We start from the raw sequence: 18,476 nt of genomic DNA, 5'->3' as shown, positions 1-18,476 counted from the left end.
TCCCTCAAAATTGGCAATTTGCCAGAGTGAAATTTCTTTACCTTGGTGGGATTTTTTGTGGCCTTAAATTTACAGAGGAAGCCGTTTTGTTAAGGTGTGGAAAACATTGTGTTATTTTACTTAAAAGTAACTTACTTTTCCAGTCGGAAGTTCAATTTTCACATGGTGGGATTTGTCATATTAGATTGATATTGACTGTTCCTATCGATAGAAAAGGTGCACAGATTACTATTCAAGTTGGTAAACATGTAAACAACCCAGAATTTAAGAACTCCTAAGTGATAGGGCTATAATAATAATAATAATAATAAGACATTGTAAAGCGCCTAATGCAAAAGCCTCTAAGCTATCGATTCTTTAGAACTTTACCAATACACACAGAAAAAAAGTGTAAAGGGGGGGAGGGTAAAGCAGAGCCATGTTGTGTTGATTTATTGAAAGAGTTCCAACAACTTACAGTTTGAAGACATTTTCATTACCCTAAGCGCATGTGTGCATATATGGTGTCAAACTAGTCTGCACTTCGGGTTGTGCTGCATTTGGACAGATAAATTGTCCAGCAACTGCACGGCCAAAGAAAACTGGTCCCTTTATGTCGAAACTTTCTCAATGCACAGCTCTGCCTAATATTGACCATGAACTTACATTAAAGTTAAAGAGTTTTGCAGCAATGAAATATCAGGTACCAGAATGCAATTGTATGGTATCTTGCTTGTTGGTTTTTAAATTATTGTCACAAAGTGCCAATTCAGCAATCTCTTAACAGGTAATGAGAACCAATTTTAGAATCAATAAGTGTGTCTCATCCAATTTAAGTGCCACTGAATTTGGTTCCCAAATTAGCTCACAGGGTCATTGTCACCTAAGTATCCCAATTTGGTTCTTAAACTCAAATTGAGCGTACAGCACCCATGGCTGCCACTTATGTATCCCCAAGAACCTTCTACATGTACATCACCACCCAAGTCTGTAGTGACCACTGGGTGATTATCCCTGAAACTATCCCAGTTGGGATATACCCCAAGATGTTATCGATGGATGGCTCCCCCTTCGGGTATCCCTCAGTCCACAATTTGGGTATCCCCTTCAGCAAAAATACCACCAAGGGTGGACAAAGAAGGCAGTGGCATCTGTTGAAGATGTCAATATTAGTGAATGTATTAAATCGTGTGAAAATGTTGATTTTTCCTTTTTTTCCACAGCTGTCTGTAATCCTGCATGTTTAAATGGAGGCAGGTGCGTGGGGAATAACATGTGCTCTTGTCCCTACGGATTCATGGGGGACAGATGCGAAACAGGTGAGAAGATTCTTCTTGATTAAGTTCTACATTTGAACTTCTGAAGAAGGCTGAGGAGGGGTTAGGAATGGGGTGTAGGATCGTTCCTGAATATCCGCAGGCCTTGAACTTTACTTTTGAAGGGGCACAGCAAATTTACTCTGATTTGAGGAATGTTTTTGTTGAGAAAAGGGTAAATTTGTATTGGAACTTTGCAAAGGCCACCACAGCAAAAGCACAGGGCCCAATAAAAAATACTGCTAAGTAAACTTCTTGATAAGCAAGAGGTATGTTGGGCACCTGTTGCAACAATAAATGTAAACTAAATTTTTGCTAGTAACCAGACTCTGGCGAGCGAGATTTTTCTGTTTTAGCAACTTTTTAGGCTTTTTAGGCTTTATGAAATTGGGCCCAGTCACCTTAGAAATTGATGTTGGTTAATTCAAGGCCTGCTTAAAGTCAAATGGCAACCAACTGGGCCCAATTTCTTAAAACTTTTTAAGCACAACTTTTTAAGTAGCTTAGTGCAATAAGCTTTTGCTAACCAGAAAAAAAAGGGGGGAAAATGAGCTCTGCCCTCTGAGAACGGATGATGGGATCAGCTTTTACTTGAGCAGCCGTGAAACTTGTTTAACCACCATCAGTCTGCATGGCTGGGGAAACAAAAATTATATGGTTTGATTCTACCCCGAGGCTGGGCAAACATTCTCAAAGTGAAAAGTGGTTTATAAACATGTTTGTAAAAAACAAGTTATAAAAACGTGCCTTTGATATATTTTTTTTATTTAACATCCAATATATTGGAAATTTTGTGGTGAGGTTTTGTGCGTGAACAAAAATAAAACTTTCACTGACTGGAGCAGGTGGCTCAATACAATTCCTTGGGGATGTTTTTGGATACAAACCATTTTTCATTTGTCATTGTCAAATTACAGTCATACCCTCTGGCACAGTCTGGGCTTAAAGAAGTTGTCTCCGAGGAAAAAAAATCACAGACTGAAAAAAACAAATCTGTCTTCTGTGACATGCAGCAACTTTTTTGAAGTTAACATTTTATTTTTTGTTGCACTTCTGTGCATTGTGCATTTTTGAATTATTTGCATAATATTACTATCGCTAGTGTTGTCCATGTTTCTTTTTTTTCTGACACACAAAACATTTGTAATAAACCACAAGGGAAACTGACAGGGTAGATTTTAAACACTTTGGGTTTGAACAACAATCTTATTGTCAACAGATTATCGCACCGGGCAATGTTTCAGCCAGTTCAGACTCGGCGTCTGCACTGGGGAGATTAACGGACTGAGGTGCACCAAGGCTCTTTGCTGCTCAACCATCGGCCAAGGATGGGGTAACCCTTGCGAGGCCTGCATTACCTTTGAAAGTCCATGCGAGAGGGGTTTCGTCATTGATGCAAGAACAGGACAATGCACAGGTGAGTTTGTCTTACGACAGCTTTCTTATTGCTCTGTATTTTACTATTTAAACTTTTACTGTTTGTACGCAAGGCATTTAGGGATAGTGAGGATTACTTTAAGGTGACTAAAATGTGCTTGAGTTTGTCCATAAACAAAATCTGCAAGTAGTATTCATCACTCAATATTTATCTGTGGCTGTGCACCTATGAAAGACTCTTCCAAATTGAAATCATCGTTTGGAAACACTTGAATCACTTGTTTTCAGTTTGCATCATAAAATTATTATTTCAATGGTGTTGTGTACTCTTTATATTTTAAGGCAATGTCATTATTTTGAGGATCTTTATCATTGGCTTCAGTGCACAAAATCATACACATCTTCGATGACATTTTCGAGAGACATTTTATCAGTAATATTTTTATTTTTTTTACTCGCTTTATAATGTTTAATGTTTTTTTTGTCTGTGTTGTAATTCCCATAGATGCCAATGAATGTCATGTCGTTCCTGGTCTATGCCAAGGGGGCACCTGCACCAACACCATCGGCTCATACGTCTGTGAATGCCCACAAGGGTATGCCCTTAACCTTCTTACTCAGGCATGCGAAGGTAAGAACACTCACGACAGTCACTCACATACACAAAGGACCAATCCATTAAGCCCCTGCCCACTATCAATGCCACTTTTTTAGTGAGAAGGGCACTGAGTTTTGCCCTGTCCCGCACCACATCCAGAAGACAAGATGCAGTAATTGAAAAGGTGAAAACTTGTTGAAATTTTATAATGGATTTTACAATCAGTGCCTTGAGAATGCTACACTATTTTGCTGGACGTGCTCAAGAACTTCTGAAGAGGTTTAGCGGCTAGGTAGGCTTAGCTCAAAAGTGCTTAGCTTAGGCTTAGCTCAAAGGCGGCTACTGAAATAGGTTAAGCCTACCTTCATTAAACTCCCCGCACCATTGAGCTTAGACCGTCTGGCAGCTAAACCTTTACATAGTCCAGCATTCTCCTGAAGACGATCAGAGCACACTGATCAAAACGTTGAGTTGTTAATCCACTGGTTCTTATCAGAACCACCACAGCTCATATTGTGTGAACAGGCCGTCTTAAAATATTTGATAAAACCTTGTGTCTTATTCTTTTTCCTTTGTAGATATTGATGAATGCATCTCCATCTCTAACATCTGTATTGGAGGAGAGTGCCGTAATACTCTAGGAGGGTTTCAGTGCATCTGCCGAGCGGGATACACACTGAGTCAAGATGGAACCAGCTGCTCTGGAGGCTCTGGTAATAACCCACAGCAATTGCCTTGGTGCCCTGTGATTTTGCTGTGGTGCCCTTTGCAAAGTTCCAATTCAAATTGGGGGGGAAATGAAGGGATGCATGTCTCGTTAGACAGGGAAATATAACCCAGACAAAAGACGGCCATTTAACATGCATGAATTATCCGCATATGTTCACAGGTCCTGCTGAGGGTGTTTGTTTTGTCAACTACAACCCATCGACTGAAGAGTGTTCGGGTGAGCTGACTCGAATCATGACGCAGAGGGAATGCTGCTGTAGTCTGAGTGCTTCGCAGGGCTACGGTGCAGACAGGGAGACTTGTCAACCATGCCCAAACAGAAACGAAGGTAGGACTCCGAGGAGTGTGTTTATTTCATCTTATTTCATTTATTAATTCCGGTTGTGAAGTCAAGGACTCTCAGAAAAGCAAACTTAATCACTGAACTAGCCAATATCCCAAGGAGAGAAAACAAAGAAGGTTAAGTTTGAAATGTAATAATAATAATAATAATAATAATAAGACTTGTAATGCGCACATATCCACCCTGCTGGGTGTTCAAGGCGCAGTAAAACCAAAAACAAAACAAAAACAAAACACAACACAAAGAAAAAACAGACACAACAAAATTTGTCATTGAAAACCTGTGACATAAGATAAGTTTTGAGAAGAGACTTGAATTTTGCAGTACAAAGACAAGATCGAAGATTAAGTGGTAGAGAGTTCCAGATGTGTGAGAAAAACCTACAGAATTCTCCACAAGCATGCATATTTGATAATGTGTTTTCAACCGCGTCTACCTGTTGACTCCTGTAGCGCCCTCTCCTACCCTATCTTCCTCTTTTCTCTTAGTGCCGTCCAGACGAAGTCAAGGTTTTTCTCAGCTCTAAGAGTGTCAAGTTTTGTTAGAAATTGGCGTTGCTCAAAACAATTTTTTTTATTGTTGAGTTGTAGTCTTGAAATGTTGTCAAAAGTAGAATAAGTGTTTCTAGTTTTTTAACTGTGATTTGTTAAAATTCCAGCTGCCTACTCTATACTGTGTAGACAACCGGGGCAGAACCTGACTGACTTCTGCAGTCGCAACCCGACAATCTGCACCAATGGTGCCTGCACGAACCTGGGGGCTGATCGCTACCGCTGTGAATGCAACGAGGGCTTCCAACCACAGACACAGAACATCTGTACTGGTAAGAAAAACTCACTTTTGGGAACAGGGTTCTGTTTCATATAACCATTTATAAGCAGAAATATTGCTAATTTCTTTGCTAAGCAAAAAATAAGTTGGGAGCCAGTAGGAACAATGTCAACTTGATTACCGGTAAATTTTGACTTGTAACCAGTGTTTAAAACAAACTTAGTTTTTGTTCTTACAGGCTTTATGAAAATAATAAATTTATTTACCTGTATATTTTTTTGTTATTTTTTTTCTTTAGCCATCCATATTTATGAAAGTATTAATAAGTACTAAAATTATATTTTAAGGCAAAACCATCCATCAAGTACGTTTGCAGGATGTTGTTAATTTATTGGTTCTTTTTGGCTGCAGATATTAACGAATGCTACGAGCTTGGACGCTGTGCCAATGGTCAATGTGTTAATGTTCAGGGGTCTTACTACTGCCAGTGTAATCCTGGATTTGATCTGACTGAGGACAGGATGTCATGTCAAGGTAGGGGTGCCCATCGTTTGACCTTTATCCTCTACTGAAATTGCTGTCAGGTTCCCTATATACCAAATGGCAAAAGCAGTTCTAATTCTCATTTTAACAAAGGGTGCCAGACTATAGTAGTCGCGGAGTCACCTTTTTCAGCTGTTTGTATATGTGCAGCCAAATTTGTTTATTTGTAGCTGAGTTTGTTTATGAACCTGCCACTGCCCAGGTTGTGTCGTAAACTTGTGTGTGATACCTGGCTATATAGCTTGAATTGCTTCTGACTCGCTGGCACCCCTGAGGATAAAGATTTTAACAAAATTAGGAGACCGCCAAAATAGGGCTAGATAACTCAGTTTGTAGAGTGCTTGCACTTTAAACCAGGGGATGCAGATTCAAGTCCCACTCTAGTCAATTTATATTTGTTCAACCTAAAATTATTTAGATAATTATCCAGTCAGTTTCCCTGTTTGTTTTGAGACATTTCAATGTTTATTTAACTTGTTCTGATTTATAACCCAGCACTTGCAGTTCTCATAACCAAAGAATTTACAGTTTATTTAATCCGCAAAAAAATGTATAAGCGCAGACTTTCTAGTTAAGGATCCGGGTACGAGGCAGTGTAGGTTATTGTGGTTGAAAGACAAATAATCTTTGTTTATTCAATGAGTACTCTGAATACATTGATCAAAGAAACTTCCTTCCAATAAAACCACAATTTACAAATTCTTGAGATGCAGGAAATCAAATCAAATGTAATTTATTTTTCTTCCTCGAACTGCTGTTTACTTTGGAACTCCCTACCTGTATTTTGTTTTCCCATCCCATATAATAAACCTCAGGGGAAGCTGACTGAGCAGGTTTGAAATGATTTGAGGATGAACAAAGAAAAATTTACTTGAGCAAAAGTTGAACCATCGACCTCAAGACCAACCAATCTAACAATCTGTCCCAGTTGTAAACGGATACCTTTTTTCTTTTTATATTATCTTGATTTGTCTCAAACCCTTCATTTTGTTTGGCCCTTTTTTTTTAAGAAATAAAATAACTTTTTACTTTCCATCAAAATTATATAATTGTTGTAGCAATTAACTACCTTAAGAACTAAAGAAAGTATTTGAAGAAACAGAATCACGTGTACACTCACTTTGGGACCATTTGGGAAGTTTGATTACGCGCAAGACTTACATAGTCTACCACAGTGCAATATGAGTGGAAATGTCTATAGACAGGATGATCCTGGTTTCCCTTGTTGAGGTTAAATCGTGGAAGTTGTCGGCTTAAATTGTGCAAACTCACTGCCCCTCACCCCTCTTCTATCTGAGAACGTGATCGAAACACACCAGTCAGGGTTAATGGCAGGATTAAGTAGGACAACAACAATGAAAGGAAAGATAAACTGTTCAGCGCATAACAATGATGGGTGTTAGTTTTGTTCTGGAATGGGCACCTTGCAATTTGGAACATATCTTTGTTGACCCTAAGGTTAGCTCGCATTTTTGCGTCTTCTTCAAATCACAAACTACTTTCCACAGATTTACATTAAACTTGCATGGTTTGCAGATAATGATGGTAAAAAGCTTCCCTTAAAATATTACTTACTGAGGTGCTGTAGTTTTTGAGAGATGAGTAAAACAAGTCACAAAAAATATTTTAGCATGTAAAACGTATTTTAGTGACATTGTTTAACTCATTTCTCAAAAACTACAGCACCTCAGCAGGTAATATTTTAAGGGAAGCCTTCTACTACCATTATCTTCAAACTGTGTACGTTTAAGGTAAATCTGTGGACATTGTGTTTTGTGTTACAAAAAGTACCCAAATCCTTTAAGCTAATCTGAAAATAGTGCTAAGTCAGTTCCAATGCTTAGCAGCAACACTGTAGTAATGGCAGTCCACCTACATGACCTAGAGTCGAATTGTCTAGCTCTGAAAATTAACTTGAGCGATAATCCATCTGGTGATTTCAAGACTTGTTTCTATCTGAGTCACTGAAGTTTTTGAACTAGTGCATTTGGAGCATTCTTGTACACCCTTCCGTCACACAACTGAAACAAACCCTCAAAACTAACCCCTTACACCCCCCCCCCTGGATCGTATCATAACAGGATGATTAAAACATATACTTAAACTTATTTGCGTCCGGTTCCCAACGACAAGACATCAGGAAACCGGTAACGATGAACATTACCAACTACCTTAACCCGACGATGCAAAATGGGTCTTCCTGTTGATATAAATGTACCGAGTCAAGAATCCGATCGGCCTTCGAAATCTTGGGGTCATACATTATTCGGAAGTAGGTTTTCGAGAAGGGAGTCATATTGGGAATAAGGTCTGTAAGGCTTTGTCAAGAATCCACTCGGCCTTCGAAATATTGGGGTCATACATTATTCGGAAGTAGGTTTTCGAGAAGGGAGTCATATTGGGAATAATGTCTGTAAGGTTTTGTCGTTTAGGGATAATTGTGTTGTAGCCCAGTACCCTGATTGCTACCCAAACTCGATGGTAGAAGAACTATTTCATTATATTCATGTTCGAAGCCGAAGGTTGTAGTTTAGTCCTGTCACGTTCCGATGTGAACCAGATTTTGGTATTACAGTACTGACCTACTTATTGTGCATTCAGCACCTGGTCTATTCATTATATAAGATCTTGTGTATAATGTTTCAAAAGTTTCCTGGCTCATTTTGATCTTAAATTGTCATCCCAGCGCTTGGGGTTGAAGGTGTGCTGATTCCAGGGTTCTGAAAAAGCAAGAGGCGTGTTGAATCTGGGAAAACCACAATTTTGCAGACCGCAAACATTTAGTGCTGCAGTTTGTAAATACAGAGTCCTATGCTGGCCTTGAACTTTGTTCTTGAAAGAACACAGCAAGTGTTCTCCTGGTCCTGGTAGAGTGTCACTTCTTTTTTTAATGTTATTTATTTGAACTTTATAATGAAAGGGAGACACATGGGAAAGGGTGAAATATTTTACGACGAATCGAACTTTGTACTAAAACAATGTGTCAGTTAAATGCACACATCTCATTTTTATAAAAATCAAATGGAAGATATCTTAAGTAGAACCCCACAGGCAGTGTTTACTTCTCAGTGTCCATTGTCAACAAAGCATTAAGCTCAAGGCTCAAGTCTTAGTCCCAAGTTAAACAATGGTGGGTACTCAAGTGCGACTCAAGTCTCAGACTCGAGTTTCTGCCTCTGTCAGGGTAGCTGGGATGTACTAAAAGTAAAACTAATAGAAATAGAATGGCAGCAAGTTTATAATAATTGTTCAGAACAATTTTGTATCCTGCCTCCTCTTTTCACTATTTTTTACCAAAAGATCTCGTTTGAGCAGATTAGGTACAAATTTGTTTCATAATGAATGGCAAAGTGGTGCCAGGATATGGACATTTTCCAATGTTTTTCCCACTGATGATTAATTTTGTTTTCTTGTGTCTGCAGATATCAATGAATGTAGAGTGAATGTTAATGTATGTCTACATGGTACCTGCCAGAATACATTAGGATCCTATGACTGTCTGTGCTTTCCAGGCTACAAAGCATCGGTGGATTCTAGATACTGCGTTGGTAAGAATATACATCAATTGACAATGCACTGAAAATTGCAGCAAGGAACCTTAGTTTATGGCTTATTTTTCTACTAGTTATTGCTTTAAACCTGCAGTTTTTGGTTGATTTTCGTCTTAGTTACAAAGCACTTTTACAAAGCCCCATTCCATACCTGACATCTCTTCTGAACAGTTAATTATTATTGGGGATTTTTTCAAGGTTGTTTTACAACTTTGTAGTAATGGAGTTGTAGTAGCATTTTGAGTTTGATGCCCACCTTTTCCATTTGGCTTAAATCCTTTCCAAGTACTTTTGATTTAGCCACTGAGAAAGACTCTGCTAGGGTCGAAACATCAAGCCATTGACAACTTTTTGCATTTGTACCGTAGGTCCCTTTGGCTGGTTAGCAGTTTGCAACTGCTTATCCTATTTTTCACTTTTATCGTTGAAATTTTAAATCTGAAATGCTATTTGTTTTTTTGCTCTGCAACTGTTGAATGTTTGTAAACAAATAGTAATAATAATAATAACTAGTTTTTATATAGGGCTTTTCACACCCGGAGGGCATCTCAAAGCGCTTCCAACATTATTACCCCTGAACACTAGGCCTTAATTCATTCATTAAACCATGAGCCATTGATTGATCTTTAAATGCAGACATCAATGAATGTAACAACCGTGGTGTATGCATCAACGGTGACTGTGAGAATCTAGGAGGTAGCTACAAGTGTGTATGCCAGGAGGGGTACAAGGAGTCTTCACAGCCTGGACAGTGTATCGGTAAGCAAACAACCTCTTAGAACCTCTCTTGATATTCTTTGAGTTTAAATTCTGCCAATTTTATCTGAAATCCCAAGTCTAGTCACAGCGGGTCACTAATCTGGCGGCATAATCTTCTAGAGACGATGCAGAAATCCAGAATAAGTACGAGATTCCTTTATGGTAGGAGGTACGAAGTGTCTTATGAGAAGGTACGAAGTGTCTTGTAAAAGGTTCGAAGAGTCCAAGGTACGAAGTGTCTTGTAAGAAGATATGAAGTGTCCAAAGTGAGAAGGTATGAATTGTCCAAAGTCAACAGGGTACAAAGTGGCAAAGGTACGAAATGTCCTGACAGTGACAAAGAAGGTTTTACTCACAGGGATGACACAAGTTTCATAAGAAGCTTGTGTGTGAATACCCTTTGTGTCAGTCCAGGGGAATCACCAGTGCATTCATGAAGAAAAAAACAGTGCATGGTACTGAACCTCTATAATGGTACCTTTGGGGGGAAGCTAGTAAAGCTTAGATGCTTTTTTTGTGGACATCATAAGTCTGGGAAGTCATAAACACTCATTAAGTCCCTACATTACAGTTAAGCCTACCTTTAAAGCTGCTGTAGACTATTCATAAGGAAACCGTTTACTGTTAAGTACATTCCAAGACTGAGTATCACAATCAGCTTTGGCTGTAGCTTTTTGTTGTGGAAATCCTCTGCCTTTTGCTGTTGTCTCCCCAGTTGTGAAGGAGACCCCAATCCTGATCCTTCAAGGCTATTCTTTAAAGATCTGTTTACAGTTAGAGTCTTTGCAAGAGGACTTAGCATGTCCAGGCAAGAAGTTTTTGTTTGCGGGAATCATGAACTCCCTTTGCATTTCGGAATCAGCTTTCTCTTCAAGGGTTATGTCACAAAAGAACTTTGTATGAGCATGGATAGTTCCATTGTAGGAGCGAGAGAAATCAGCCTTCTTGCTCAGTCATCAAGTTTTAGGACAATACGTTTAGGTATTTCTAGACTGGACACTAAGGGTGTTCTTAAAGAAGGCAGTATTGAAAGGACAATTATCTGAGCAATTAGGGATCAGTATGTTGTAATATGAATGAAGCTAACATTGAACAACATTTAAAGCCTGCTCAGTGCTGCTTAAGTGATTGAAGTTGTCTCATGTTGGGAAGTACATCCTGGGAGGTCCAAGCATTCCTGAAGGATTTCCTTCCAGGTTTTGTTTTGTAAAAAAAAAAAACATGACTTTACTGCTTGTTGGTTCATTATGTAGTTTGTTTGTTTGTTTAAATGATTTTATCGTCAATGGAACTCTACGAACTCCCACAAGGGGGAAATAATCACCAAGCTGGCAACAGCCAATCTCTTTCATACAAACATTGGTGTGTTACGTCTATGATTATGAATTGCACAAATCAAGAAATTGTGATTCCAACCCACAACCTTGCGATTGCAAGTGTCATTATTGAAATGTACAATTTTTGTTATGAACTAAAAAAAAGGGTCATCAATCGTAAATGAAGACCCTTAATGTTCTCATGAAACGGCAGTATCAGTGAGGATTGCTCAAGAAATACAATTGACTTTGGTATGTGCCAAGGCAACACAAATCAGGAAGACCCTTTTGCTGTGAGAAAGACGCATTTATTTTTTCTAATACAGAACTTTGAAAAAACGCAAATCATTTTTAGGTTCAAAATGCTAAAAATAACGTGCACTGAAGGAGTGACGTCAATCCATGGAGAATATTGACAACAACTGTTGGTATTCCACTATTCTAAAAAAACCTATAAAAATACTAAAAAGTATTCCACTATTGTGACTTTCAGATATCAACGAGTGCGAGCTCGGCGATCAATGCGGCCATATGGGCGATTGTATCAACACCCAGGGAAGCTATCGATGCCATTGCCCCATGGGATACACGCAAGGGGGAAGCGGATGTGAAGGTAACGGGCCAAACACAAAGTACTTAAAAGTCTGGAGCGGGTAGGACTGATGACATTCAGGCATGCAACTTTTCAGCTGATCAGTTGATTTCCTCTTTTACTTTTCAAAACAGTGCCATAGAAAACTGAAAAATGCTGTACAAAAGTTAAGCGTGATCGGCCATTTCCTCTTTTTTTTGCCATGAGAAAGTTGCATGTCTGTGACATTAAAGGATGTAGACTTTCCTGTGAATAACATGCGTATAGTGATAATTGTCAAGTGAATGTTGGTTATGGGTAAACAGAAACCATTAAAGAGGTGGACCGGCTTTATTTGGGAACTAAAGTTGATACAGTATCTTAATTTCAGGATGTTTAACTGATCTCACTGTAGCTTCAGATTGTATTGAAAGAGGCAAACTTGTTATCACAGAGATGGACAGGCTTCCCTTTGCCCAATTTTATAGAGCTGCTAAGCACAAACATTTGCTAAGCTTGAAATTTCTTCCTAGATTAAAATAGGATTACCAACCAAATTTCCATTTGTTGCATATTGCTTGTTATTGATATTCAGCTGTTTGCTCCTCCTGAAAATCATGTGGAAATTTGGTTGGTAATCCTGTTTTTATGAAGGCAAAAATTTCATGCTAAGCAAATTTTTGTGCTAAGCAGCTCTATGAAATTGGGCCCAGACCTCTAGCTGTATATTTGAAATGATGTAGAGAGTAAGCCTCTAAATTAAAACAATCTTTTCATTTTCGGAGCTTCATTTCCACACCAAGAGGAAATTTCTTCAATATTTTTCCATTTTCGCCCAATCTCATCTTTGAGTATTTCAAGAATTTATTTAAAGTTGATACATCATTGGGTTTTTTAAGAGTGCATTCGTCTACTATATTTCACTGATTTGGTTTTATGCTGGGCTCTTTTGAACATGTTGAACCTGAGAGTTTAAATATGTTTCACTACTTAAAAAAACCCAATTGCCTTCATGAAATTTCAGGCAGTAAAAGTAACCATTTAGAAATTCTTTGTTGTTGTTTGTTATTAATCATGATTGTTGTTATTGTGATATTCTAGAGAGTCGTCATGCCTACTGCTCCCTGCACAGTCGGGACGGTCAGTGCACCATCCGGTCAACCATTCAAGTGACCATCTCCCAGTGTTGCTGTAATGTTGTCACGATGGAGAAATCTGCTGGATGGGGGCCAACGTGCCAGCCTTGCCCCTCCCAGGGCACAATGCAGTGGGAGAAAATGTGCTCTCAGGGACCCGGACGTGACAGTCTTGGCATCAGTAAGAATTCTGTTGATGATCACTGCGTGAAGTCTTATGTTTATACTGTAAAATAATACCTTTCTTTCGTCCAGGGTAATACTTCTTGTTATCATTTTTCTATCAGTAAATTTGGTCTTTGTTCAACTCAAAATTAATAAAGACTTTGCCTTCTTTCTTCAGATATCAATGAGTGTATGCTATATGGAGATCTCTGTGCCAATGGTATGTGTGAGGACTTAGTGGGTAACTACCACTGCAGGTGCAATGCAGGATTCGAACCTGACGTCACTGCCAAGGATTGTCATGGTAGGTACTCCTATATCTTGTGTACAAACAGGGGATTTCCTTGTGGACTCCTACTATGTGTTCCTAGATGGCAATGGTCTAAACATGTTTCACCGAGAAAAGTGCCTTAATCTACAGGGAGCGGTTTTGTCCAGTGGTTTTTGCATAGCAGACCATTTAGCTTGGGGTTGTTTTGTGCACGCTGAATGCTGATACTGAGTAGCAAATTTGTGATTTTTTTAATAGCAACAGAATCATTTGCATAGCATTTTGCTCTGCTATACTTATGAAATCGTTCACTGATAGAGTTGTTTTCATCACTAAAGTAAGCAGCCCAGTAACCTGAAGAGAACTTTGCCGGTCCTCCATTAGGCATTAAAAAAAAGGTTATGTTGGTGTAATGGGCCCAAAAAATAGGGTAGGTAGGTAGGGTTTTTTGTTTGTTCGCCCTTCCAGCAACGAACAATGACATTTATTTTACGTCTTAAATAAGTTTCTTCACTTGAAAAAATAAAAATATCTGGGGTCGGCCGTATTTTTAGGGTAGGTCAAGTTACGCCGACATGACATTTTTTTTTTTCTGCCTTAGTATACACATAATGAATGTTTATGAGTGCAATGGTGCGAATATGTTCATGAGTTGAAAGATGGAATGTTCTATTCAACGAGGCGGAGCCGAGTTGAATGGAACATTCCAGCTTTCAACGAATGAACATATTCGCACCATTGCACGAATGAAAAACATTCATTATTTGTTTTATATAACATCCAAGTAGAACTTTGTCATTTTGATTGAAAGAAACAACTTTCAAAACAAACAATTTCAACTGTAGAAGCCGAATGCTAGTAATTTTACTATGCCTTCTTGCAGTAACACCTGCTGCGTTACCAAAGACACGCGCACGCAGTGATGTTTTTACTCAGCTTTTTCGTTCCATCCGAAAAGTACCATTGCACGCTGGCAGCGTGCCAGCGTGCAATGGTACTTTTCGGATGGAACGAAAAAGCACGGCGAGTGACTCAGCGTGCAATGGTACTTTTATTTGCTATCACGTGACGGACAATCCTCCAATCAAATGGCAAGGATCTGCTTGGGTGTTATATAATATTGTTTAAACCACTGTCTAATGTGCATAATGTGAATATTTTCATGACCAGATATCAATGAATGTGCCATCAATAGACTTCTGTGCAATGGTGGAGCCTGCCGTAATTCACCAGGGAGCTATACGTGTGAATGCCCAGATGGATACGAGTTTGATATCTCAAGCGTACAGTGCAGAGGTAGGTGATGAGCCCCAGGCAGGGATAAAGTGATGTATAACAAAGTTAATTCCCATTTAATTTTCTAAGTTGAAAGCTGATTCGATTTGACGTGAATTTGTTTGGATTAAACACAGCAAACCATCCAACCAACTTCATTTCTTCCAATTTCTAAACAGCCAAATCAGTTTGATAGAACACCAAATAAAAAAAAATAAAAAGGTGATACACTAGGTACTTAAACTTTTTGAAAATGTTTACAGCATTGAATGTATAAAGAGTTTTTCACTTTGTGTAGCCAGTTTAAGAGCAAAAACTCTGAGCTTGTGACCAATAAGTGCACTTAATAAGACGGTCAGAGCACACTGACCAAAACCAAACTCTTTTCAGAGCCACCACTACTCACAAAAACGATTTCTTACATGGTGTCACCACAAACCTTACTTACTGATGATGTCTTGATTTGCAAACGAGACAATCTTGTGAAAACTGCTGACTATTTGTTTACCAGATATCAATGAGTGTTTGAGAGATAGCCAGTGCCTGAACGGTAGATGTCAGAACACCCTCGGCAGCTACCGCTGTGAGTGCACAATCCCTGGAACTGATCTGGATGAATCTGGTAGAGCTTGTGTTGGTAAGAAAACAAAATTGATGATCCTCTAAAGTTGTGCATTGGTAAAATTATGGACAAGATAATGCAACAAACTGTTTTTCAATCTTTCAGTAAATTACAATTAAACCCCGGATTTCGAAGGCTAAAAAAAAAAGTTTGTTGAAATTACCTCTCATGTCTTTTTTCCCATAACCAACAGACAATCGTCTGGGTACCTGTTGGACGGAGATTCGCTCGGGGCGCTGTGAGGCTGATATCATGGGGCTAATGAAGAAAGCTCACTGCTGTGCAACCTTTGGCCAGGCTTGGGGTAGTCCTTGTGATGCCTGCCCAATGTCTCTCGGTGACTGCCAGAGAGGCTACACCATGAAGAATGGCAAATGTGAAGGTAGTATGTCAGATTTTCAGCAGACTCTTTGATAACGTGCTCTCTTTTAAAATGTTGAAGGGAAGTAAATGGTGTGCTTTGTTCACGAGTGATCAAGCACACTGAACTCGAGCTCTGGTGTTCTAAACAGGGCCCAATATCATGGCTCTGCTTACTGCCGAAGACTTACAATCACCCTTACTGCACAAGCTGTGTAAGCGAAAAGAATGCCTAGTACACATGGAGTACGCACAAGCCTGAGCAAACATTCCCTGCTAACCTGTTAAACACGCTTGATATAAGTGCGGAACTCCCTGCTTTCGTAAGTGCCGATTCTTTGCTTTTTGTAAGCAGAACCATGAAATTGGGACCAGCTGTACTAGGTAGTTATTTCATTTTCATTCAAACTGTTTTGGTTCCTTCGTTCTAATTGCAGATATCAATGAGTGTGAATTGAACCCAATGGTTTGCCGTAATGCCGAATGTCAGAATACCGTTGGCTCCTTCAGGTGTATGTGTGGAACCGGACTCACTCTAGATACCTCTGGAATGAACTGCATTGGTAAGCATCATGTGATAGTCCCTTGATCATATTGTGTCACTTTTTGCTTTTCTGCCATTTCTAAAGGTATTATTGAGATATCGCCAAATTACCTGGGCAAATATGTTTATATTTGGTTATCTTTTCATGTTCTGATGAGCAAATTTGAAACCTTTGTCCCTGTTAAGTTGAATAGAATTCTAAATATCTCCCTGGTTGTTGTTCAAAATCTGCTTGTTTGCAAAGGGAAAATGTTGCCAGCACTGAAATATGTTTGTGCAGGAATAATACACAATCTGCGAAACTTTATTCTCAGAGTAAAATTTTGGGGTATATACTTTTTTATTATTTTTTTATTATTTTTATTATACATAATCACATTATTTGAATTGAAATGTTTCTCAAAATGCTTTACTATCGAAAGCTGCTGTAAGCTTCTAACCAATAAGTTTTTATTTTAAAACTTAAACTTAAGGACTTGTTGACAATTAAAGCTCAAAAAGTAAACACAGCCTTGTTTTGATTATCGCTGTTTTAGATTTGAGGAGTTATCAGTGTTTCCTGGACTTCTCGGAGGGCAGTTGTTTAGAGCCCATCCAGGGATTGTATCGTAACTCTGTCTGCTGCTGTGCTATGGGTAAAGCTTGGGGAAGCCTCGGCCAGTGCATCTCATGCCCAATACCAGGATCAGGTAACATTTACTTGATAATTTGTCTGTGTAAAGTTGTGATAATTTATTTTTTGTTTGAAGGGTTGAATACCTGCCAACTGTTCTGTTTGTCCCTGTTCCAAATGAATGTAGTGATTAGATAATGAAAAACTTAATCTAAAGATTGATATATTTCATGATTAAACTGTTCTGGGTCATTGTTCCACTACATAGTCATTCCACTATCAGTAGCAAAATGAGCTACACTGACACCATCACCCGAGACACAAATCTCAATCCAAACGAGACTCAACAACTCATGAGGGATACAGCAACCTGGCACCACTTCATCAAAGCTGCTTCTACTGTAATGTCTGTTTTTTTCTTCCAGCTGACTACAATTTACTGTGCTCACGAGGCGGTGGCTTTGCTGACACCAGACCCACTCAAGATCTCATGGATGGAACAATCGTTCTTTTAGGTGAGATAGATATTAATCAGGGTAATTGTTATCAGACGGACATAACATTCATGTTTCTTAGTTCCAGTATCACAGGTGACTTTAGTCGACTGCACCCATACCCCCCTCTTCTTTACCTTGAGCGACATTAGTTGACCAAGAATACGCACAAAAAGAGCACAAAGGCCATTTGTAACAAAGCTATAGTTCTTTCCGAGTTGTGAAAGAGATTTCAATAAGCAAGACAATTATGATAACTTTTTTTCCTGTAAAACAATATCTTCAAGGAGATAATGGAGTTGCACAAATGGCATTTGAATAAAAGCTTTCTGTTAAATAAGAATGTGTGCTTCACAATTTGGTCACCAGCTGTTGATTATGTCAAAACAAATTGGTATCGAGAGTGTTAAAGGTAGGGTCATACTTTGTATTGACCCCCCAAATAAATTGTGTAACTTTTATCCGAAAGCCTGGTTGTTAAAAAGATGGTAATGTTAGTAAGCGTTCTGCGAAGTTATTTCCTATGAAGCACCCTCTTTGATTATAAATTGATAGAAGAATGACAACAAATTTGAATCTCCAAAAAACAGATGGAAATTTTTGTGATTTTAAATGCTGCCTTCAATATGGCAGAAAGAACTTGATTAAATATAAATATTTTATTTAATTTTTGGTTGTAGATATTAATGAATGCAGCATTTTCCCTGATGTGTGCTCCAATGGCAACTGTCGCAACATGATTGGTAGCTTCGGCTGCGAGTGTAACATGGGATTTGCTCTGGATCAGTACAACTACCACTGTGTTGGTAAGTAGTCAACCCAAATTTTATGTTAAAGGCAGTGGACACTATTGGTAATTGTCAAAGACTAGCCTTCACAGTTGGTCTATCTCAACATATGCATAAGATAGCAAACCCGTGAAAATTTTAGCTCAATCGGTCATCGAACTTGCGAGATAATAATGAAAGAAAAAATACCCTTGTCACACGAAGTTGTGTGCATTTAGATGGTTGATTTCGAGACCTCAAGTTCTAAACTTGAGGTCTCGAAATCAAATTCGTGAAAAATTACTTCTTTCTCGAAAACTATGGCACTTCAGAGGGAGCCATTTCTCACAATATTTTATACCATCAACCTCTCCCC

The 18,476-nt window shown here is 38.8% G+C and overlaps 1 protein-coding gene across 2 annotated transcripts in view; it reads left to right on the top strand.

Annotated features, from left to right (window-relative positions):
• Nucleotides 1-18,476, top strand: part of LOC117296145 (fibrillin-2-like) — a 73,742-nt gene that overhangs the window by 26,165 nt on the left and 29,101 nt on the right. For both annotated transcript variants that reach the window (XM_033779024.1, XM_033779025.1), the window contains exons 5-23: nucleotides 1,203-1,298; nucleotides 2,515-2,712; nucleotides 3,178-3,303; nucleotides 3,849-3,983; nucleotides 4,160-4,327; nucleotides 5,001-5,165; nucleotides 5,525-5,647; nucleotides 9,079-9,204; nucleotides 9,844-9,966; nucleotides 11,776-11,895; nucleotides 12,955-13,170; nucleotides 13,333-13,458; nucleotides 14,596-14,721; nucleotides 15,212-15,337; nucleotides 15,516-15,704; nucleotides 16,120-16,245; nucleotides 16,763-16,915; nucleotides 17,265-17,354; nucleotides 18,014-18,139. In XM_033779024.1, coding sequence (XP_033634915.1) covers nucleotides 1,203-1,298; nucleotides 2,515-2,712; nucleotides 3,178-3,303; nucleotides 3,849-3,983; nucleotides 4,160-4,327; nucleotides 5,001-5,165; nucleotides 5,525-5,647; nucleotides 9,079-9,204; nucleotides 9,844-9,966; nucleotides 11,776-11,895; nucleotides 12,955-13,170; nucleotides 13,333-13,458; nucleotides 14,596-14,721; nucleotides 15,212-15,337; nucleotides 15,516-15,704; nucleotides 16,120-16,245; nucleotides 16,763-16,915; nucleotides 17,265-17,354; nucleotides 18,014-18,139 — 2,658 coding nt within the window. The remainder of the gene's footprint in view (nucleotides 1-1,202; nucleotides 1,299-2,514; nucleotides 2,713-3,177; nucleotides 3,304-3,848; nucleotides 3,984-4,159; nucleotides 4,328-5,000; nucleotides 5,166-5,524; nucleotides 5,648-9,078; nucleotides 9,205-9,843; nucleotides 9,967-11,775; nucleotides 11,896-12,954; nucleotides 13,171-13,332; nucleotides 13,459-14,595; nucleotides 14,722-15,211; nucleotides 15,338-15,515; nucleotides 15,705-16,119; nucleotides 16,246-16,762; nucleotides 16,916-17,264; nucleotides 17,355-18,013; nucleotides 18,140-18,476) is intronic.

The sequence above is a fragment of the Asterias rubens genome, chromosome 10 (assembly GCF_902459465.1).
Source record: "Asterias rubens chromosome 10, eAstRub1.3, whole genome shotgun sequence".
Taxonomy (NCBI): Eukaryota; Metazoa; Echinodermata; class Asteroidea; order Forcipulatida; family Asteriidae; genus Asterias; species Asterias rubens.
Note: the sequence above shows the minus strand (reverse complement) of the source record. Positions and strands in the feature narration are given on the sequence as shown.